At 39.1% G+C, this 23,799-nt stretch overlaps 1 protein-coding gene across 2 annotated transcripts in view; it reads left to right on the forward strand.

The window, feature by feature from the left end:
* znf346 (zinc finger protein 346) overlaps positions 1-11,532 on the forward strand; it is a 23,960-nt gene extending 12,428 nt beyond the window's left edge. For both annotated transcript variants that reach the window (XM_044140492.1, XM_044140491.1), the window contains one exon: positions 8,122-11,532. In XM_044140492.1, coding sequence (XP_043996427.1) covers positions 8,122-8,471 — 350 coding nt within the window. In that variant the 3' untranslated portion in view covers positions 8,472-11,532. The remainder of the gene's footprint in view (positions 1-8,121) is intronic.
* Positions 11,533-23,799: the final 12,267 nt, after the last annotated feature.

Raw genomic sequence — 23,799 nt, forward strand, 5'->3', positions numbered from 1 at the left:
AAACCAGTAACTAAGCCATGGAAACCAGTAATTAAACCATGGAAACTAGAACCTAAACCATGGAAACCAGTAATTAAACCATGGAAACCAGTAACTAAACCATGGAAACCAGTAATTAAACCATGGAAACTAGAACCTAAACCATGGAAACCAGTAATTAAACCATGGAAACCAGTAACTAAGTCATGGAAACTAGTAACTAAGCCATGGAAACTAGTACCTAAACCATGGAAACCAATAACTAAGTCATGGAAACCAGTAACTAAGCCATGGAAACTAGTAACTAAACTATGGAAACCAGTAACTAAACCATGGAAACCAGTACCTAAACCATGGAAACCAGTAACTAAACCATGGAAACCAGTACCTAAACCATGGAAACCAGTAACTAAGCCATGGAAACTAGTAACTAAACCATGGAAACCAGTAATTAAACCATGGAAACTAGAACCTAAACCATGGAAACCAGTAATTAAACCATGGAAACCAGTAACTAAACCATGGAAACCAGTACCTAAACCATGGAAACCAGTACACCAGTACACCAGTAAACCACAATACATTAAAGATTTGCTGCTGTTGTATCAACCTTCCAGAACCTCTCAGGTCTTCTGGTTCTGGTTCTGCTCTGCATCCCCAGAACCAGAACCAAACGAGGAGAAGCGGCATTAAGCATCTATGCACCACAAATCTGGAACAAACTTCCAGAAAACTGTAAAACAGCTGAAACACTGACTTCCTTTAAATCTCAACTAAAAACCCACTTTTTTAGAGTTGCATTCAAAACGTAATCAATTGCAAATTTATTGATGGAATCTGACTATGTTGTGTTTTTATTGTTGATTCTATGTTGCATTGTATTTTTGTGTTTGATTTGATGTAAAGCACTTTGAAATGCCTTGATGCTGAAATGTGCTATACAAATAAAGTTTGATTGATTGATTGATTGATTGGAAACTAGTAACTAAACCATGGAAACCAGTAACTAAACCATGAAAACTAGTAACTAAACCATGAAAACTAGTAACTTAACCATGGAAACCAGTAACTAAACCATGGAAACCAGTAACTAAACCATGAAAACTAGTAACTTAACCATGGAAACCAGTAACTAAGCCATGAACACTAGTAATTAAACCATGGAAACCAGTAACTAAGTCATGGAAACTAGTAACTAAACCATGGAAACCAGTGACTAAACCATGGAAACCAGTAACTAAACCATGGAAACCAGTAACTAGGCCATGGAAACCAGTAACTAAACCGTGGAAACCAGTAACTAAACCATGGAAACCAGTAACTAAACCATGGAAACCAGTAACTAAACCATGGAAACCAGTAACTAAACCATGGAAACCAGTAACTAAGCCATGAACACTAGTAATTAAACCATGGAAACCAGTAACTAAACCATGGAAACCAGTAACTAAACCATGGAAACCAGTGACTAAACCATGGAAACCAGTAACTAAACCATGGAAACCAGTAACTAGGCCATGGAAACCAGTAACTAAACCATGGAAACCAGTAACTAAACCATGGAAACCAGTAACTAGGCCATGGAAACCAGTAACTAAACCATGGAAACCAGTAACTAGGCCATGGAAACCAGTAACTAAACCATGGAAACCAGTAACTAAACCATGGAAACCAGTAACTAAGCCATGAACACTAGTAATTAAACCATGGAAACCAGTAATTAAACCATGGAAACCAGTAACTAAGTCATGGAAACCAGTAACTAAACCATGGAAACCAGTAACTAAACAATGAAAACCAGTAACTAGGCCATGGAAACTAGTAACTAAACCATGGAAACCAGTAACTAAGCCATGGGAACTAGTAACTAAACCATGGAAACCAGTAACTAAACCATGGAAACCAGTACCTAAACCATGGAAACCAGTAACTAAGCCATGGAAACTAGTAATTAAACTATGGAAACCAGTAACTAAACCATGGAAACTAGTACCTAAACCATGGAAACCAGTAACTAAACCATGGAAACCAGTAACTAAGCCATGGAAACTAGTAATTAAACCATGGAAACCAGTAACTAAACCATGGAAACCAGTAACTAAGTCATGGAAACCAGTAACTAAACCATGGAAACTAGTAATTAAACCATGGAAACTAGTACCTAAACCATGGAAACCAGTACCTAAACCATGGAAACCAGTAACTAAGCCATGGAAACTAGAACCTAAACCATGGAAACCAGTAACTAAACCATGAACACTAGTAATTAAACCATGGAAACCAGTAACTAAACCATGGAAACCAGTAACTAAACCATGGAAACCAGTAACTAAGCCATGAACACTAGTAATTAAACCATGGAAACCAGTAATTAAACCATGGAAACCAGTAACTAAGTCATGGAAACCAGTAACTAAACCATGGAAACTAGAACCTAAACCATGGAAACCAGTAACTAAACCATGAACACTAGTAATTAAACCATGGAAACCAGTAACTAAACCATGGAAACCAGTAACTAAACCATGGAAACTAGAACCTAAACCATGGAAACCAGTAACTAAACCATGAACACTAGTAATTAAACCATGGAAACCAGTAACTAAACCATGGAAACCAGTAACTAAACCATGGAAACCAGTAACTAAGCCATGAACACTAGTAATTAAACCATGGAAACCAGTAATTAAACCATGGAAACCAGTAACTAAGTCATGGAAACCAGTAACTAAACCATGGAAACCAGTAACTAAACAATGAAAACCAGTAACTAGGCCATGGAAACTAGTAACTAAACCATGGAAACCAGTAACTAAACCGTGGAAACCAGTAACTAAACCATGGAAACCAGTAACTAAACCATGGAAACCAGTAACTAAACCATGGAAACCAGTAACTAAGCCATGAACACTAGTAATTAAACCATGGAAACCAGTAACTAAGTCATGGAAACTAGTAACTAAACCATGGAAACCAGTAACTAAACCATGGAAACCAGTAACTAAACCATGGAAACCAGTAACTAGGCCATGGAAACCAGTAACTAAACCGTGGAAACCAGTAACTAAACCATGGAAACCAGTAACTAAACCATGGAAACCAGTAACTAAACCATGGAAACTAGTAATTAAACCATGGAAACTAGTAACTAAGCCATGGAAACTAGTAACTAAACCATGGAAACCAGTAACTAAGCCATGGAAATTAGTAACTAAGTCATGGAAACCAGTAACTAAACCATGGAAACCAGTAACTACGTCATGGAAACTAGTAACTAAACCATGGAAACCAGTAACTAAACCATGAAAACCAGTAACTAGGCCATGGAAACTAGTAACTAAACCATGGAAACTAGTAACTAAGCCATGGAAACTAGTAACTAAACCATGGAAACCAGTAACTAAGCCATGGAAACTAGTAACTAAACCATGGAAACCAGTAACTAAACCATGGAAATCAGTACCTAAACCATGGAAACCAGTAAGTAAGCCATGGAAACCAGTAACTAAACCATGGAAACTAGTAACTACACCATGGGACACAGGTCTGTCCAACAAATCAATCAAACCGCTGCAGCTGATCTAGAATGCTGCTGCTCGTGTTCTAACTAAAACCAGGAAGATAGAGCACATAACACCAGTTTTAAAGTCTCTCCACTGGCTCCCTGTAGCTCAAAGAATAGACTTTAAAATACTGTTGTTAGTTTATAAATCACTGAATGGTTTAGCACCACAATACATCAAAGATCTGCTGTTATTGTATCAACCTTCCAGAACCTCTCAGGTCTTCTGGTTCTGGTTCTGCTCTGCATCCCCAGAACCAGAACCAAACGAGGAGAAGCGGCATTAAGCATCTATGCACCACAAATCTGGAACAAACTTCCAGAAAACTGTAAAACAGCTGAAACACTGACTTTCTTTAAATCTCAACTAAAAACCCACTTTTTTAGAGTTGTATTAGAAACGTAATCAATTGCAAATTTATTGATGGAATCTGACTATGTTGTGTTTTTATTGTTGATTCTATGTTGCATTGTATTTTTGTGTTTGATTTGATGTAAAGCACTTTGAAATGCCTTGATGCTGAAATGTGCTATACAAATAAAGTTTGATTGATTGATTGATTGATTGGAAACCAGTAACTAAACCATGGAAACCAGTAACTTAACCATGGAAGCCAGTAACTAAACCATGAAAACTAGTAACTAAACCACGGAAAGCAGTAACTAAACCATGGAAACCAGTAACTTAACCATGGAAGCCAGTAACTTAACCATGGAAACCAGTAACTAAGCTATGGAAACTAGTAACTAAACCGTGGAAACCAGTAACTAAACCGTGGAAACCAGTAACTAAACCATGGAAACCAGTAACTAAACCGTGGAAACCAGTAACTAAACCATGGAAACCAGTAACTAAGCCATGAACACTAGTAATTAAACTATGGAAACCAGTAATTAAACCATGGAAACCAGTAACTAGGCCATGGAAACTAGTAACTAAACCGTGGAAACTAGTGACTAAACCATGGAAACCAGTAACTAAACCATGGAAACCAGTAGCTAAACCATGGAAACTAGTGACTGAACCATGGAAACCAGTAGCTAAACCATGGAAACTAGTGACTGAACCATGGAAACCAGTAACTAAACCATGGAAACCAGTAACTAAACCATGGAAACCAGTAACTAAACCGTGGAAACCAGTAACTAAACCATGGAAACCAGTAACTAAACCATGAAACCAGTAACTAAACCATGGAAACCAGTAACTAAACCATGGAAACCAGTAACTAAACCATGGAAACCAGTAACTAAACCATGAAACCAGTAACTAAACCATGGAAACCAGTAACTAAACCATGGAAACCAGTAACTAAACCATGGAAACCAGTAACTAAACCATGAAACCAGTAACTAAACCATGGAAACCAGTAACTAAACCATGGAAACCAGTAACTAAACCATGGAAACCAGTGACTAAACCATGAAACCAGTAACTAAACCATGGAAACCAGTAACTAAACCATGGAAACCAGTAACTAAACCATGGAAACCAGTAACTAAGCCATGAAACCAGTAACTAAACCATGGAAACCAGTAATTAAACCATGGAAACCAGTAATTAAACCATGGAAACCAGTAACTAAGTCATGGAAACCAGTAACTAAACCGTGGAAACCAGTAACTAAACCATGGAAACCAGTAACTAAACCATGAAACCAGTAACTAAACCATGGAAACTAGTGACTAAACCATGGAAACCAGTAACTAAACCATGGAAACCAGTAACTAAACCATGGAAACCAGTAACTAAACCATGGAAACCAGTAACTAAACCATGGAAACCAGTAACTAAACCATGAAACCAGTAACTAAACCATGGAAACCAGTAACTAAACCATGGAAACCAGTAACTAAACCATGAAACCAGTAACTAAACCATGAAACCAGTAACTAAACCATGGAAACCAGTAACTAAACCATGGAAACCAGTAACTAAACCATGGAAACCAGTAACTAAACCATGAAACCAGTAACTAAACCATGAAACCAGTAACTAAACCATGGAAACTAGTGACTAAACCATGGAAACCAGTAACTAAACCATGGAAACCAGTAACTAAGTCATGGAAACCAGTAACTAAACCGTGGAAACCAGTAACTAAACCATGGAAACCAGTAACTAAACCATGAAACCAGTAACTAAACCATGGAAACCAGTAATTAAACCATGGAAACCAGTAATTAAACCATGGAAACCAGTAACTAAGTCATGGAAACCAGTAACTAAACCGTGGAAACCAGTAACTAAACCATGGAAACCAGTAACTAAACCATGAAACCAGTAACTAAACCATGAAACCAGTAACTAAACCGTGGAAACCAGTAACTAAACCATGAAACCAGTAACTAAACCGTGGAAACCAGTAACTAAACCATGGAAACCAGTAACTAAACCATGAAACCAGTAACTAAACCATGAAACCAGTAACTAAACCATGGAAACTAGTGACTAAACCATGGAAACCAGTAACTAAACCATGGAAACCAGTAACTAAACCATGAAACCAGTAACTAAACCGTGGAAACCAGTAACTAAACCATGGAAACCAGTAACTAAACCATGAAACCAGTAACTAAACCATGAAACCAGTAACTAAACCATGAAACCAGTAACTAAACCATGGAAACTAGTGACTAAACCATGGAAACCAGTAACTAAACCATGGAAACCAGTAACTAAACCATGGAAACCAGTAACTAAACCATGAAACCAGTAACTAAACCATGAAACCAGTAACTAAACCATGAAACCAGTAACTAAACCATGGAAACTAGTGACTAAACCATGAAACCAGTAACTAAACCATGAAACTAGTTACTAAACCATGAAACCAGTAACTAAACCATGGAAACTAGTGACTAAACCATGGAAACCAGTAACTAAACCATGGAAACCAGTAACTAAACCATGGAAACCAGTAACTAAACCATGAAACCAGTAACTAAACCGTGGAAACCAGTAACTAAACCATGGAAACCAGTAACTAAACCATGAAACCAGTAACTAAACCATGAAACCAGTAACTAAACCATGGAAACTAGTGACTAAACCATGGAAACCAGTAACTAAACCATGAAACCAGTAACTAAACCATGGAAACCAGTAACTAAGCCATGAACACTAGTAATTAAACCATGGAAACCAGTAACTAAACCATGAAACCAGTAACTAAACCATGAAACCAGTAACTAAACCATGGAAACTAGTGACTAAACCATGGAAACCAGTAACTAAACCATGAAACCAGTAACTAAACCATGGAAACCAGTAACTAAGCCATGAACACTAGTAATTAAACCATGGAAACCAGTAACTAAACCATGAAACCAGTAACTAAACCATGGAAACCAGTAACTAAACCATGGAAACCAGTAACTAAACCATGAAACCAGTAACTAAGCCATGAAACCAGTAACTAAACCATGAAACCAGTAACTAAACCATGGAAACTAGTAACTAAACCATGGAAACCAGTAACTAAACCATGAAACCAGTAACTAAACCATGAAACCAGTAACTAAACCATGGAAACTAGTGACTAAACCATGGAAACCAGTAACTAAACCATGGAAACCAGTAACTAAACCATGAAACCAGTAACTAAACCATGAAACCAGTAACTAAACCATGGAAACCAGTAACTAAACCATGGAAACCAGTAACTAAACCATGAAACCAGTAACTAAGCCATGAAACCAGTAACTAAACCATGGAAACTAGTGACTAAACCATGGAAACCAGTAACTAAACCATGAAACCAGTAACTAAACCATGGAAACCAGTAACTAAGCCATGAACACTAGTAATTAAACCATGGAAACCAGTAACTAAACCATGAAACCAGTAACTAAACCATGAAACCAGTAACTAAACCATGGAAACTAGTGACTAAACCATGGAAACCAGTAACTAAACCATGAAACCAGTAACTAAACCATGGAAACCAGTAACTAAGCCATGAACACTAGTAATTAAACCATGGAAACCAGTAACTAAACCATGAAACCAGTAACTAAACCATGAAACCAGTAACTAAACCATGGAAACCAGTAACTAAACCATGGAAACCAGTAACTAAACCGTGGAAACCAGTAATTAAACCATGGAAACCAGTAACTAAACATGAAAATATATATTTTTTAACTCTTATATTTTATTTTGAAATATTCCATTTGAGCAGGATGTTTTATTTTTATCTCAGCCTGATTCTTTTGGATTGTAATGAATATTAATTTTGGGTAATAACGGATTGATCTGTCATTAAAATAAGTTTGGTTTGTATTTTTTACGTTAAATTATTGAAATTGGAAGATTTCTTTAGTAAAAGTAGTGTTTTGTTGTCCCTGCTGTAGAATATTATCAAAACTGTATTAGTAACAGAACTGAAACTTTTAATAAAATTAATAATCTTTAATTGTGTGAGGGGTGGGAACCTGCCGGGTCGGGCCAGGAACCCATTACAACCAGTTCTAGTTACTTTAGCTGCAGATGCTGCAAATGATGACAATGTTTAATTTTACTGTGTGATAAGGAGATGAACTCTGAATTTATGATGTTTTTTCAATTTATTTTAAAGAATCAAGAAAGTTGTTCAGAAGTCTGGAGACGACCAGCCTTCAGCTGTGGAGTCAAACCAGTTCACTGGAGGAGAAAACCAGTACTCCGGGGGTGATGGCCGGCGCGCGCCCGCAGACGACCAGTACCCCCCCGGAGACGGCCATTACGTTGCCCCTGACGACCAGTACGGCTCTGGGAGCGACCAGTACGAGGGCGGAGACGGGCAGTTTGGGAACCACCAGTACACCCCGGAGTTCTCTGCGTTTTCGGACCAGTTCCAGTACACTTGAGGCCGGACTGGGATTGAACTCTCCAAACAGCCCCCCCTTTAACGAACCATCACTCCCAGTCCCTCCCATTAAACTTTAGCTCCTGTAAACCAGTCTGGACTGTGACCCCCATGTGCCCTCCTTCATTTCCTGTTTGTTTTTCTGATGTGTGATTTCTGCTGGGCCTGCAGAGCGGCGCCGCCGAGACGCTGCAGTTCTTCTTCCTGTTTTCTCTCCACGTTCGGACACTACCGAGATTTTAGGTGCAGCGACGGAAACGCGCAAACAGAAAGAAGCGCCGCGTTTTAAACGGTTGTTCAGATGTTTTGAGGCGGGGTTTTGTTGTTTGCTCATCAACAGTCAGTATCTTGACTTTGAAGCCAAGTTTCCTTTTCAGGCTGAGTTGTTGGGAACCGTGAGACCCAGTCTGAGGATTTTTAACATGTTTGCTAATTTTATGGTTTTTGACAAGAAAATCCAGTTCAGTTCAAACATCCTGTATTGATCCCAGAGGGAAATTAAATGTTTTGACTCGTATCACTCAGTGGCTGTAGATGTTGATGATGGCTGTGCAGTAGCAGTCTGTTTAACAGCGGCTCTGTAGAGGCCTCTGACTGAAGACACTGTATCAGACAGAGGAGGCTCCAGGTTTTCCACCATTTCTTTGATTTTGTGTGAAACATGAAGTGGTTTCCACTGCTGAGCCGCGGCGGTAATGCAACGCCACGGTAACGCCATGGTAACGCAACGCCACGGTAACGCAACGCCATGGTAACGCAACGTCCCTTCATCCTGTGATTACAGCGGCGATTGCAACTCAGAGGAATGACCTTCACCAGTTCAAAGGACTAAAATCTAATTTTAGTTTTTACAGTACTGAGAAAAAAAGGCGCTGGTGAAACATTCTGCTGCTGCGTTTGAGCAGAAAGTTCAATATTTCCATATTTCCTGAAATATCTGATCTCTGAGTGAACTACCGCTGTTCTGGCCGCAACTGAGTTTAGTCAATATTTTACTGTCCAAAAAAATATTTTACAATTGTTTCTACTAAGAGACACAATTAAAGTCACATGAATAAGTTTGTTCACATAAGTCATTAAAGTATACGTAGCACTATCTTCCCCCAACCACTTCCTGTTTTCCTCTTCGAGGTTTCCAGCAGTAGAAACATCCTGTTGTTGGTCATGTGACTCGTGAGGCAAAATTTTTTTTTCCATTACAGTTTTGTGAAATGAATATGGCCAAAAAATCCACTCATTCAAGCAACAAAACTTTGAGGTTTTTCAAAATCGGTGAGTTTTGATTAAGCTATGCAACATTAATGTAAACAAATCCAGCATCTGTATTTTTATTAAACAGGAGCAAAGCTTTGTTGATATTCTGCTAATGTTGAAAGAACACAATTTTACTGCTGCTGTTTCAGTTACATAAGAAACAAAATGAAAATGAAAAGTTTTTCATCTGATAAGTTATTAAAAACATGCAGCACCATCATCCTTAACCACTTCCTGATTTTTTTCTTTGTGGTTTCCAGCAGTAGTAATATCCGGCTTTTGATCATGTGACGCAATACAGGAAAAGTTTCCTTTGCAGTTTTGCAAAATACACTAATTTTATACGACCAAAAACATACTGGATCCCCACAATACTTTTTGTCCAAGCATTAGTTTTTTTCTAAATTGGCGTTTTATTAAGTGAATTTATTTTCGAAACACAAATGATACGTCCTGCTCAGCGCGCCGGTTCATGGCAGCTGATCATTTTCCGCCTCCGTAGACTCGTTAACTCCAGACCGACGGTCCGCATGGACAAAACAAGGTGAGGGAACAGTTTTTAGTTTGGCGAGTTGGAGACCGGAGAAGATCCATGGGAAACTTCCCACCGTGAAAACGGTTTAATGCAGCTTCAGTGGTGAAACGTTATGCAGAATTCATCCATCCATCCATTTTCTATACACCCTTCTTCCCTAATGGGGTCGGGAGGGTCGCTGGTGCCTATCTCCAGCTGCGTCCCGGGCGAGAGGCGGGGTACACCCTGAACAGGTCGCCAGTCTGTCGCAGATGCAGAATTCACATTTTAATATTTTTATGCTTTTAAAAAAGTAGAACAGCTGAGTGATTTCTGGCAACACAGTTGTGGCTTTTATGTATCTAAAACTGCTGATGAGTCACGTTCAGCGAGTGCTGCGCTGTCACCTAGCAACCCCAGCAGAGTTCTGCCTATTGCCTAGCAACCCAGCAGATCATCTGGTTTTCCTGCTGTACAATGGCTGCTAGAAAAGTCAAGATTAGTTGTTGACTTGCTGCTTTCTGGTTAGTTGTGCAGGAGGCTTCACTATTGCTTTTCAAATATGTATGGTTGTATAGTTTTGAATTGGGGGCGTGGCCAGCAGCAGCTAGTTTGGATTTAAAGTGACAGAGACCCTAAACAGCTGAGACTGAAATCTGATTAACTGAGAATAATTTAATGTAAAAAATGTGAACAGGTTTTGTTTAGGCCATAGAGGGATCCTAACCTGTCCTAGCAAGCGTAACGGATCACTGTTAGCTAATATCTACGTAGCTTTAAAGCTGCATGTCAGTAATGGCGACCAACAGAGAAACTTTTCCTCTGAATGTATTGAAGGAGATTCTCCAAACCGGCTCTCTGCTGAATTTCTTTTAGCTGTTTACATCATTTTACTTTGTTTTTTTTTTTTTATGTTTACCATTTTTTAATAGTTTTGATTATTTTATCAACAGCCTCTGTTACCTTCTGGCTTCTACCTGATGTTTCTGTAAGACATCCTGAGTTACCTTTCCCCCTGAAATTTCTTTAAGCAACAATAAAACCTGAGCTGATCTTAAATGACATTGTTTTCAGCCAGTTCTGCGTCCTGCAGAGGTTTCCTGTTTGTCTCATTAAATGTCCATTTTCTTCATCCGAGTTGTGAAGAATTTCTCAGTTTGTCCCTGAAAAGCTCCTGATCGCCACCAAGCAGACTGATGTCAGAGTAAACGATGTCAAAACGGGAAATATTTTAGTACTGAATGTTTTTGTCTAAAGATTTTTTATTGGTGCTGTACAGATCATGTGTGAGAGAAATGGCCTTTCTGTTCCCATCCTGTTAGTGATTTTAAGAGTTACTTTCAGTTTGGTTATGTATTAAAAACTTCTGCAAAGCTCGAGCATTTAAGAGTTTTACACAAAGTCTTTTCTTGTAAGTGAATGTGAAAAAATGCAAACAGATTCATGAATGAAAGCAGGGTCAGTCAAAGGTCACACAAACAAATCAACTATTATTTCATTTATTTTGAAAAAGTTCATTACATTTTTTATCATTAACTAAAGCAGTTGTTACAACTGCTGTGATTTTATAATTTATTTTAAATATTGATAGTTGAACAAACTGAACAGGAAGTTTATCACTGTGACGACTCCAGATGGAAACTGAGATATGAATTAAAAATAAAATAACTAATTGTTTCACACCAGATCAGATTTGAACCTGTTTTTGTTTTAACTTCCTTTTCTAAGAAGGAAATAAATCACAGAAAATATTTTCAGAAATCATCCTGTCTGTAGGTTTTCAGCATTAATGCCAGGCTGCAGAGATTTTTAATAGTTTAAATTACAAGAATATTTATATTATATTTATTATATTATTTATCATTTAGAATAAAGATGCAAATTTACCAGGAAAACTAATTTATTCTGGTAAAATTAAAACTTTATTCTCGTATTATTTTGACTTTGTTATCAGACTGATTTTGAGAAAATAAATCATATTTCATAGTGGAGTCGACCTGAATTCAGAATCCAAATAAACAAGATGGCGGCTCTGGGGAGGATGTCACTCAAGGAGTTCAAATAGGTTTATGGATCAAATTGATTTATTGCTCAGCTTGACTTCAGAATATTTTCTAAACAAACAGAAACTTTTGATTCTGCAGAAAAGTTCATAACAGCTTTGGCCTTTGACCTTAAAGGAGGCTGTATTCCAGTGGTGGGCCTTCTCTGCTGGCCTATAAATATCTGAATCACAGACTGATGTTAATTATATTTTGTCCATAAATACGTATCAAATAATTCCAAATGGTCTGTCCGCTTCCTTTCATTGCTGCTTCCAGACTGCTAGCCTCCCGGTTGCGCTGCTTCCAGACTGCTAGCCTCCCGGTTGCGCTGCTTCCAGACTGCTAGCCTCCCGGTTGCGCTGCTTCCAGACTGCTAGCCTCCCGGTTGCGCTGCTTCCAGACTGCTAGCCTCCATGTTGCGCTGCTTCCAGACTGCTAGCCTCCCGGTTGCGCTGCTTCCAGACTGCTAGCCTCCCGGTTGCGCTGCTTCCAGACTGCTAGCCTCCCGGTTGCGCTGCTTCCAGACTGCTAGCCTCCCGGTTGCGCTGCTTCCAGACTGCTAGCCTCCCGGTTGCGCTGCTTCCAGACTGCTAGCCTCCCGGTTGCGCTGCTTCCAGACTGCTAGCCTCCCGGTTGCGCTGCTTCCAGACTGCTAGCCTCCCGGTTGCGCTGCTTCCAGACTGCTAGCCTCCCGGTTGCGCTGACGTGTTTTTTCATTTTTAAGCTTTTAACGAATCACATTTCAGCTAGGATTTGTTGCCAGGGTCAAAAATATCTGCCTGGAGGCCTTCACAATCTGTTCTGCGGGCCCTGTAGCATAAAATAAATGTCGATCAAACTTTTGCTTCAACCAATCAGATTTTGAGTTGGCGACACCAAGGCCCTCTAGCAGGCGTGCGGAAACGTCAGCTTATTCACGCGCTTTGATTGGATAGTCAGAGTGGACTAGCCAGAGCTAGCAAACTGCATCTGTAGCGAGCTACACAAGCAAAGATATTGTTGTGTTGATTTAATAGCTGTTTTGTCAACTCACAATGGGTGAAGGAGGAGAAGAAATGGATTTGGTTGGAGATTTACTGTCAAAGCCATTTTCAAGACGGACTTTTCAAGAAAAGCTGGACATTGTTAAACAAGGTCGGGCAACTCCGAAGCTAGCAAGCCTGTCACAACCGGGAAAAGGAATTGTCCGACACTTTCAGTCTACTAACTATGAGCGGTGCTCCTGGCTCACAGGCTCCAAGGAACGCTGCAAATTGTATTGCTGGGAGTGCTTGTTATCTGCCCCTGATCGACATGGTGTTTGGAGCCACACTGGATTTGTAAATTTGACTTGTCTAACCAAGGCAGCAACGAGGCATCAAAGCACTGCTGGACACTTACAAGCAGCGGTGCTTTCCAAACCTTTTGGGGAAACCAGAGTGGATCTACAGCTGAGTGCGCAACGAAAAGGTGAAGAAAAATAGGGAAATCTTAAAAAGACTGATAGACTGTCATTTTTTTGGGCAAGTAGAAACTTTCATTTCAGGGGCACGATGAAAGCGCTGGATCCAAAAACAGAGGAAACTCTGTGGAGCTTCATTTTCTCTTTGCTGAAAGCAACACGGATTTACATGACTTCCTGTCCACTAACAAAGTGTTTAGTGGGACGTCGGGCAAAATACAAAACGACCTGATCACTGCTATTGCTGAAGTGATGGGGGAAGAGATCAGAAGGGAAGTTAATGAAGCACCGTTTGTCTCTGTTATGGTGGATGGGACGACAGACGCGAGTAACGCAGCGCAGCTCGCACTGGTTCTGCGTTATGTGACGGACACAGGGGTCAAGGAGCCGTTTGTCAAATTTGAAGATGTTACCAGTGGGAAGCGAGCCGATGACGTTGCAGGTTTTATCATCCGATTTTTGGTGGAAAATGAATGTCTGGGTAAAGTTGTGGCACAGTCAGGAAACGCACGGATAACCTGGGCAACAGAGTAATTGAAATCTTCTTGAGGAAAGAAAGGAGGATGGATTTTGTGTGATTTTTGGTGAGTAAAATGTTACTATATTTCTACATAATAGCTTTCCGAACCGGGCCGAACCAGACCTGCAGCTGTCCGGCTGGATCGATGACCGCCGGAAGCCACAGCAGCAAAATCCACATTTTTATTAATCCTGTTGAAATGCTGGCTCACTGTGGCCACACGGTGGCGCCCTTGCTCCGGGTAAAAACCTGCAGCAGGTGCCTAACTACCGATTCCTTCAGAAAAAGATTTTAGAAACTTTTAGTTTGTGATGAAAAACTCCAAAGACTAAAACAGATTTAAATCTGTTCGTTTCTTCTGCCAGGAGGTTCGGTCACTTCAGCTCCTAGAAGTCCAAATGTTTTCTCTGAGCTCACATGAACTTTCAGGCCAAAATCATTTCTAAACTAAACTAAGCATATATTAATTTTAATTCAGTATGTAAAGATAAATCTGGTCCCATTTACTATAAAATTAAAGAGAAAGCAAAAATTTTATTAAAAGAAAAATATGTTGAACTTAGTTTTTTTTTTAGACATTTTTAATTTGTCTGTTATAATTTTGCTCTAATTAAAGAAAAATCAACAAAAAAAAAAACATAACTTCTTTCGCAGCATCTGTTGTTTGCAGGCCACAAAGAATCAGTCAAGGAGCCACAAACGTCCCCCGAGCCACACTTTGGACATCCCTGTGCTACATTATTGTCATTTATCATCTGAAAAACTTTTATGTGATGATTTTATTTAGTTTCTTTATTTTCTTCATTCTTTATTAGCTCATTGGAGGTCAACATGCTAGCGATAGCTTTGTTACTAACGTTAGCATTATAGCTAATGTTGTTTTTTCTTGTTTTAAGCTTTTTAAGTTTAAGATGTACAATAACAACAACAGCAAACTTTTCATTTCATTTTGCAAAGATTTTATAATTTAGTTTAAATGTAAATCATAAAAAACAAACAGAATAAAGAAAGAAAAAACTGCCAACACACAGGCAGATGTGTGTGTGTTGGTGTTTGTGTGTTTCTGTGTGTGTGTGTGTGTGTGTTTCTGTGTTTCTGTGTGTGTGTGTGTGTGTTTCTGTGTGTGTGTGTGTGTGCTGCAGGTGGCTGTGTGTCGCATTTCAGCTCCACTCAAAGCACAAACACACTTTCTCTCTTCCTTCCATGACATCTGAAAATTCCCATGGATTACATCTAATTCTTGTGACAGATGGACAAATGGTGCTTGGTGAGAGTAGACGTGGGCGTGTGTGTGTGTGTGTGTGTGTGTGTGTGTGTGTGTGTGTGAGAGAGAGCAGCTGTGAGTGTGAGGTAAAACCTGCCTCCAACAGGCGCTGTATGGGACTCTCAGCAGACACCTGTTTGAACCCCCCCACACACACTGCCAGGACACCTGATACTTGTGGGGGTCACGGGGGTTAGTGTGTGTGTGTGTGTGTGTGTGTGTGTTGGGGGGTCTGAGCGAGACAGAGACAAATTGAGGAGGAAGGGCAGAATGGGAGAAAACAGCTGGATCATCTGAATGTTTCCGTTTTCTGTTTCCTGTCTCAGATTTGTGAGCGAGAGCGGAGCGACTTCAGGCGGCCATCTTTAACCAGCTGAATCACATTTCTGTTCATTTTATATATAAAACAAAAAAGTGTGACTTTAATTGTAAAATCTTTGGACATTGTTACAATTTCAGCCCACAGAATCATCAAATAATTGAATCATTGATTATTGAACTGGAGTATTTAAACTGAACGTCGTTTACTGAAAGAACACACACAGAGGTAATTATCCCCAAACTGTATAAGAACATAAACGTTTTACATTTAAGTGTCCAGCAGGTGGCACTGTAGTTTCTGTAGCTTTAGTTTGCTGTCGTTCTAAGCGTTGAGCCGTGTGTGACGTCATGTCCATGAAACAGCCGGTCAGCAGCAAAAACCTCATAAACTACTAAGATGACATAAATGATGTTTAATGTTGGTGGAAGAAGAAGAAGAAACTGAGTTTGATTCTTGTTTTAGTACAAATGAGGTTTGATTGAGATGAATTCAGACCCAGAGAGAACAGAGAGCTGCAACACCGAGATCCACCAGATTTCAGATTACATAGATCAGACAGACGGCAGGTGGAGACCTCAGGTTTTGGTTGGTTTTACCTGGTTGTTTTTTATTGGTTGGTTTTTATTGGTTGGTTTTACCTGGTTGTTTTTTATTGGTTGGTTTTTATTGGTTGGTTTTACCTGGTTGGTTTTACCTGGTTGGTTTTTATTGGTTGGTTTTTATTGGTTGGTTTTACCTGGTTGGTTTTTATTGGTTGGTTTTTATTGGTTGGCTTTACCTGGTTGGTTTTACCTGGTTGGTTTTACCTGGTTGGTTTTTATTGGTTGGTTTTACCTGGTTGGTTTTTATTGGTTGGTTTTTATTGGTTGGCTTTACCTGGTTGGTTTTTATTGGTTGGTTTTTATTGGTTGGTTTTACCTGGTTGGTTTTTATTGGTTGGTTTTACCTGATTGGTTTTTATTGGTTGGCTTTACCTGGTTGGTTTTACCTGGTTGGTTTTACCTGGTTGGTTTTTATTGGTTGGTTTTACCTGGTTGGTTTTTAATGGTTGGTTTTTATTGGTTGGTTTTACCTGGTTGGTTTTTATTGGTTGGTTTTTATTGGTTGGCTTTACCTGGTTGGTTTTACCTGGTTGGTTTTTATTGGTTGGTTTTACCTGGTTGGTTTTTAATGGTTGTTTTTTATTGGTTGGTTTTTATTGGTTGGTTTTACCTGGTTGGTTTTACCTGGTTGGTTTTTATTGGTTGGTTTTTATTGGTTGGTTTTACCTGGTTGGTTTTTATTGGTTGGTTTTTATTGGTTGGCTTTACCTGGTTGGTTTTACCTGGTTGGTTTTACCTGGTTGGTTTTTATTGGTTGGTTTTACCTGGTTGGTTTTTATTGGTTGGTTTTTATTGGTTGGCTTTACCTGGTTGGTTTTTATTGGTTGGTTTTTATTGGTTGGTTTTACCTGGTTGGTTTTTATTGGTTGGTTTTACCTGATTGGTTTTTATTGGTTGGCTTTACCTGGTTGGTTTTACCTGGTTGGTTTTACCTGGTTGGTTTTTATTGGTTGGTTTTACCTGGTTGGTTTTTAATGGTTGGTTTTTATTGGTTGGTTTTACCTGGTTGGTTTTTATTGGTTGGTTTTTATTGGTTGGCTTTACCTGGTTGGTTTTACCTGGTTGGTTTTTATTGGTTGGTTTTACCTGGTTGGTTTTTAATGGTTGGTTTTTATTGGTTGGTTTTACCTGGTTGGTTTTTAATGGTTGGTTTTTATTGGTTGGTTTTACCTGGTTGGTTTTTATTGGTTGGTTTTTATTGGTTGGCTTTACCTGGTTGGTTTTTATTGGTTGGTTTTTGTTGGTTTGTTTTTATTGGTTGGTTTTACCTGGTTGGTTTTTATTGGTTGGTTTTACCTGGTTGGTTTTTATTGGTTGGTTTTACCTGGTTGGTTTTTATTGGTTGGTTTTACCTGGTTGGTTTTTATTGGTTGGTTTTTATTGGTTGGTTTTACCTGGTTGGTTTTTATTGGTTGGTTTTTATTGGTTGGTTTTACCTGGTTGGTTTTTAATGGTTGGTTTTTATTGGTTGGTTTTACCTGGTTGGTTTTTATTGGTTGGTTTTTATTGGTTGGCTTTACCTGGTTGGTTTTACCTGGTTGGTTTTTATTGGTTGGTTTTTGTTGGTTTGTTTTTATTGGTTGGTTTTACCTGGTTGTTTTTTATTGGTTGGTTTTACCTGGTTGGTTTTTATTGGTTGGTTTTACCTGGTTGGTTTTTATTGGTTGGTTTTTATTGGTTGGTTTTACCTGGTTGGTTTTTATTGGTTGGTTTTTATTGGTTGGTTTTACCTGGTTGGTTTTACCTGGTTGGTTTTTATTGGTTGGTTTTTGTTGGTTGGTTTTTATTGGTTGGTTTTTGTTGGTTGGTTTTTATTGGTTGGTTTTACCTGGTTGTTTTTTATTGGTTGGTTTTATCTGGTTGGTTTTTATTGGTTGGTTTTACCTGGTTGGTTTTTAATGGTTGGTTTTTATTGGTTGGTTTTACCTGGTTGGTTTTTATTGGTTGGTTTTTATATGCCTTTGATATTTAACAGACACTAAAACCTTGTTCTTAACCTTGGAAAAGGTAAACTGTATTTCTGCTCTGTTTTTTGGGAAGATGTTTGAATTAGTTGCTATAAAAACACAAGTTTCATAAATATTTCATTTAGCTGTTTATGTCAAATCAAACCAGAATTAATGCTGATTCTACTGAGGACAGACAACTAAGAGAGCAATATGTTGTTGTATTTTAGGGAACAAAATGTTTTATTTTCCCACTTAAACAGAATTTAATTATTTGTTTATTAGCCTCTTTTAATGCATTTCCAACATCTTATTAAATTATCTTAAGTGATTAAATGAAAAATCTGCAAATTGTTCCCAATTTTTGTCGTATTAATGGTGGGAATAATCAGCAGGTGACAGAAATAATCATCTCCTTTATTTGTGTTTTGGAAAGCGTGTTGGTCAGAGTGTTCAGTTTATAGAATCTGTTCAGTTTATGGAATCTGTTCAGTTTATGGAATCTGTTCAGTTTATGGAATCTGTTCAGTTTATAGAATCTGTTCAGACCCAAACTGAAGAACCTGAGGTCAGAGGTCAGTGAGGTCCTGAACACACAGTGCTTCCTTCACCTGCCTGCTGCTCCTCATCTGAGCTCAACATGTTCTTATTAGATCAGTAATGATCTGCCAAAACAGAAACGGTATCGGCTTCCTGTAGCTGCACTGATGCTAGCATGTGGGTAACCAGCAGAAAAGAGTAAAGCTTCAATTTTAACCTTTTAGTGTGGAGGAACCTTCATCAGCTGAATGAACAGGGAGGATTTCACACTACTGTACTCTGAGTAATTAAAGGAAAGATTAAGATTTTTCACACAATACGCTCCAGGTCTGGCGCTCTGCCTCTCATGAGGAGCTTTTGTGTTTCAGATCAGGAGGAATAAAGCAGCGAATCGGGCCTCAGATCTTTCTGGTGGGTTTAAGATGGAGGGGATCTTTAGCCTTTGGTGCTGATAATCACCAGCGTCTCTCATTTCCCTTCAGCACAAAACTGAGCGCTGTCTGATCCTCAGAGGGAGTTTTTCCTCCCGGGTGAGAGCGAGCCACCTGTAAGCCCGGATTTAACCCGAAGCCGCTCCGTTCAGCACCACTGGTTTCTCTCTTGCTGGCTTTCCAACTGTTTTGTTTTTCAGAGTAAAAAAGAAAATCTATTTTCTCAAATGTTCAAAAAAGGCTTATTCCAGAAATACGTTTATGTGTCGTATAAATATGCCACATTTTATTTATTTATAAATATCTATTTCTGGGAACAAATTTCACACTTAATTTAGACTGGCAGTGAAAGGCAGCATACACTGTAAAAACACAAAAACCCTAACCCTATTTTCATCAAGTTCTGCTCTGGATCTCTTAGTTCCCTTGAAACAAAACAGGGTAACCCTAAATAAACTACAAACAACTTTTCAGCAAGAAATAGGAGAGAATCATCAATAATCATGAAAAGATCATTTCATTGATAACAGGATATTTTTCAAATGTTGTAAGTGAAATAATCTGCCAGGAAAACTAGAAATTTTAAAAATCAATATGAAGGAATTATTGACTTAAACTCGTATTTCTTGCTGAAAAGTTTCCTGTAAGTTGGTTTTATTTTATAGAGCCGCTATAGAACCGATATAGAGCCGCTATAGAGCCGTTATAGAGCCGCTATAGAACCGTTATAGAACCGCTATAGAACCGATATAGAGCCGCTATAGAGCCGCTATAGAACCGATATAGAGCCGCTATAGAGCCGCTATAGAACCGATATAGAGCCGCTATAGAGCCGCTATAGAACCGATATAGAGCCGCTATAGAGCCGTTATAGAGCCCCTATAGAACCGTTATAGAACCGCTATAGAACCGTTATAGAGCCGATATAGAGCCGCTATAGAGCCGTTATAGAGCCGTTATAGAGCCGTTATAGAGCCGCTATAGAGCCGTTATAGAGCCGCTATAGAGCCGTTATAGAGCCGCTATAGAGCCGTTATAGAGCCGCTATAGAGCCGCTATAGAACCGTTATAGAGCCGTTATAGAGCCGCTATAGAGCCGTTATAGAGCCGCTATAGAACCGCTATAGAGCCATTATAGAACCGTTATAGAGCCCCTATAGAGCCGTTATAGAACCGTTATAGAGCCGTTATAGAGCCGCTATAGAGCCGTTATAGAGCCGCTATAGAGCAGTTATAGAGCCGATATAGAGCCGCTATAGAGCCGTTATAGAGCCGTTATAGAGCCGCTATAGAACCGTTATAGAACCGTTATAAACCGTTATAAACCGTTATAGAAACGCTATAGAAACGCTATAGAAACGCTATAAACGTTATAGAACGTTATAGAAACGTTATAAACCGTTATGAAACCGTTATAGAGCCCCTATGAAACGCTATAGAAACGTTATAGAAACGTTATAAACGCTATAGAACGTTATAGAACGTTATGAAACCGTTATAGAAACGTTATAAACCGTTATAGAAACTGCTATAGAAACCGATATAAACGCTATAGAACAGTTATAGAACGCTATATAAACGAGTTATAGAAACGCTATAGACCGTTATAAACGCTATAGAGTTGTTATAGAAACCGATATAAACGCTATAGAAACGTTATAGAAACGTTATAAACGCTATAGAACGTTATAGAAACCGTTATAGAAACGTTATAAACGTTATAGAAACGCTATAGAAACGCTATAGAAACGTTATAGAAACGCTATAAACCGTTATAGAAACGCTATAGAAACGCTATTTATAAACCGTTATAGAGCTGCTATAGAGCCGATATAGAGCCGCTATAGAGCAGTTATAGAGCCGCTATAGAGCCGTTATAGAGCCGTTATAGAGCCGCTATAGAGCCGTTATAGAACCGTTATAGAGCCCCTATAGAGCCGTTATAGAGCCGCTATAGAGCCGTTATAGAGCCGCTATAGAGCCGTTATAGAGCCGCTATAGAGCAGTTATAGAGCCGCTATAACGGCTCTGCAGAGACGTAGCAGCGGCTGATCCGCAGCTTTTATTGTCAGTGATGTTCTGCCGTTTGAAGCCGCTGCTCATTCTGTCTCTGTTTGCTTTGCTGAAGTCGTTTGTCGTCAGGCGGCCAGCCGGACCCTTACAGTAATTCACAATGTCGTAGGGAAAGAAAGAAGCAGCAGCAGTTGGGTCTCTGACCGCCTCTGCTAGCCGGTCAGAGACCCAACATTCACAGCAGCGCCTCATTCTTCCTTCTGGAGCCGGAAATGTACAACTTCTATTTTTATTGTGGTTTAAGCCAGAAAATCCTGGGCTGGCGTGCCAGCCTGGACGTGGCGGCCATTGTCTGGCGCTCAGTCACTGAATCCATTGATGCTCTTCATCCAGCTGTAAAATCTGGGTTGGGGTACTGTGTGAGTGGGCCGAGGTGGTCGGGATGTTTTTTGGTCGCTCTGAAAACAGGAGAGGCAGGACATGCAGGGAAAAAGCAACATGGCATGTTGGTTTCCTGTGTGTTGAATCCCGGATGTCCGTCTGCGGCTAACCAGATTAGCTTAGCGGCCTTTAGGAGCCATGTCAGCAGTAAAACCCTGAAGGATCTGATCCTCCAGCGCTTTATTCAGTCCACAGTGGAAAACTCAACCATTCACACTCCTTCTGTCGAAAATAACAATAAACATTTATTACAGCACCAATCATTTTTATTCACATGATTCACTCAATGAATAATTACGTCTTTCACTGAAACCTCAGGATGTTTTCCTCCTTCAGTCCGGTCGACCCGGTTCTACTGGAACCAGAACTCCATCATCTGCTGTGGTTCTGAGTCAAACCAACCTGTTCCCCTCCTGGCCTGTGGGGGCGCTGCACCAACAACCACTGAAGGAAACCACACAAAAACCTCTGAAGACACTGAGAGCAACTTCCTTCTTCACCAGATGGAAACAAGATGGAGGCGTCAGATTTTAGTGTTGGAGGATTTCTCTTTAGTCTTTGGCTGAAGACCAGGAGACATTTCTGCTGCTAGCGCTAGGCTAACATGTTAGCTTTGGTTGGATTTACCCAGAATGCCCTGTGATGTAGAACACTTCCTGCTTTAGGAGCGGTCTCTGGTCCGCTTGGTGTTCACACCAAACCAACCAGACGGAGGTTTGGAGGACCAGAGGTCAGAGGTCAATTAGCATTCACATTATTGCATATTTAAGATTGTGCTATGTGGGCGTAAATGTGAGACAATGAAGAAGATTTTGTGAAATTCATTATTATTAATTCATTAACGTTAAAATTATTTTTTTTACTTTTCAGTGTTTTTCTCTCTTTTAAAGCATTTTTTTGCTCTTTTCTGACTATTTCTGTTTTTATCTGTTTTTATCTGCTCTCTGGTTTTTCCCTGAGGAACTTTGAAAATACTTTTTGTCTTTATGATGTTTTTATATTGTGGTTAAAATGTTTCTATCGCCTCTGCTGGACTGAAATCATTCCTGGAGTTGTGCTCCAAGTTCAGTCTTTCTGGTTGATTTGATGAAACTGTTTCACGGAGAACCAGCCTGGAAACATCAGGAAACGTTTCCAGGTTTCATCATGAAGCTGCAGAAAACTCATCCAGACAATCAGAAAACAGATTTCTCACGTTCCCACATCTGGATCAGACAGTGCAGCTGACCCAGAGAACAACAACAACAACAATAATAATACAGAATTAAAATCATTAAAATCTTTATTTTATTGTTGTTTGTTTTCCAGAGTTGTGATTTGTTTGATCTTTAGTCCAAAGTTTAAACAAAAATATTTGGTAAAATGTGTCTATTATATAAATAAACAGATTTGTTGTCCCGAATAAATCATATTCCTATAAAACTTTGACTAGTTTCAAAAGAAATCAAGTTAAATTGACCATTAATTTTTTTTCCTTTGATGTTTTTGGTGTTTTTGAAACAAAATATTTTCACATTTAAATTCTGCATAACTTTGTTTTATGTCAACCCTTCATGTTCCCTCGTCTCATTTTTAACAATTATGAAAACTAAAGTGCGTCACGTTTCCCAACAGCAGAAACAGGTGAACAACTTTATTAGGAACTCAGAGGTCAAAGGTCGAGTTTCTTCAGTCATGGAAATCCTTCTCAGCAGACCTGAGCTTATAGAGACATGTGACTTCTCCTCACAGGTCAAAGGTCAGAGTTTAGCTGCCTTTGGGTGACCTGGGGAGAAATTAATCAGATGGGAGGAACAAAAACACGTTAACAGAAACGTAATGAATAGAAATATAATTAATAAACAGACTGGCCTGAGAAATGTTTCATAAGGTTTATTATTATTATTTTATTATTAATATTATTATTAATATTCTATCCATTTCAATCATGTATTTTATTTACATATCTAAATTTGACCATGTAGATCCAGACACACAGTTGATGGTGTCTTTATTTCTGCTTTTATTTTAATGTCCGTTAAAAGTTCACTGGATTCATAGAATCCCGACTCGTCAAAACAAACTGATTCACTGTC

The sequence above is a fragment of the Gambusia affinis genome, linkage group LG15 (genome assembly GCF_019740435.1).
Source record: "Gambusia affinis linkage group LG15, SWU_Gaff_1.0, whole genome shotgun sequence".
Taxonomy (NCBI): Eukaryota; Metazoa; Chordata; class Actinopteri; order Cyprinodontiformes; family Poeciliidae; genus Gambusia; species Gambusia affinis.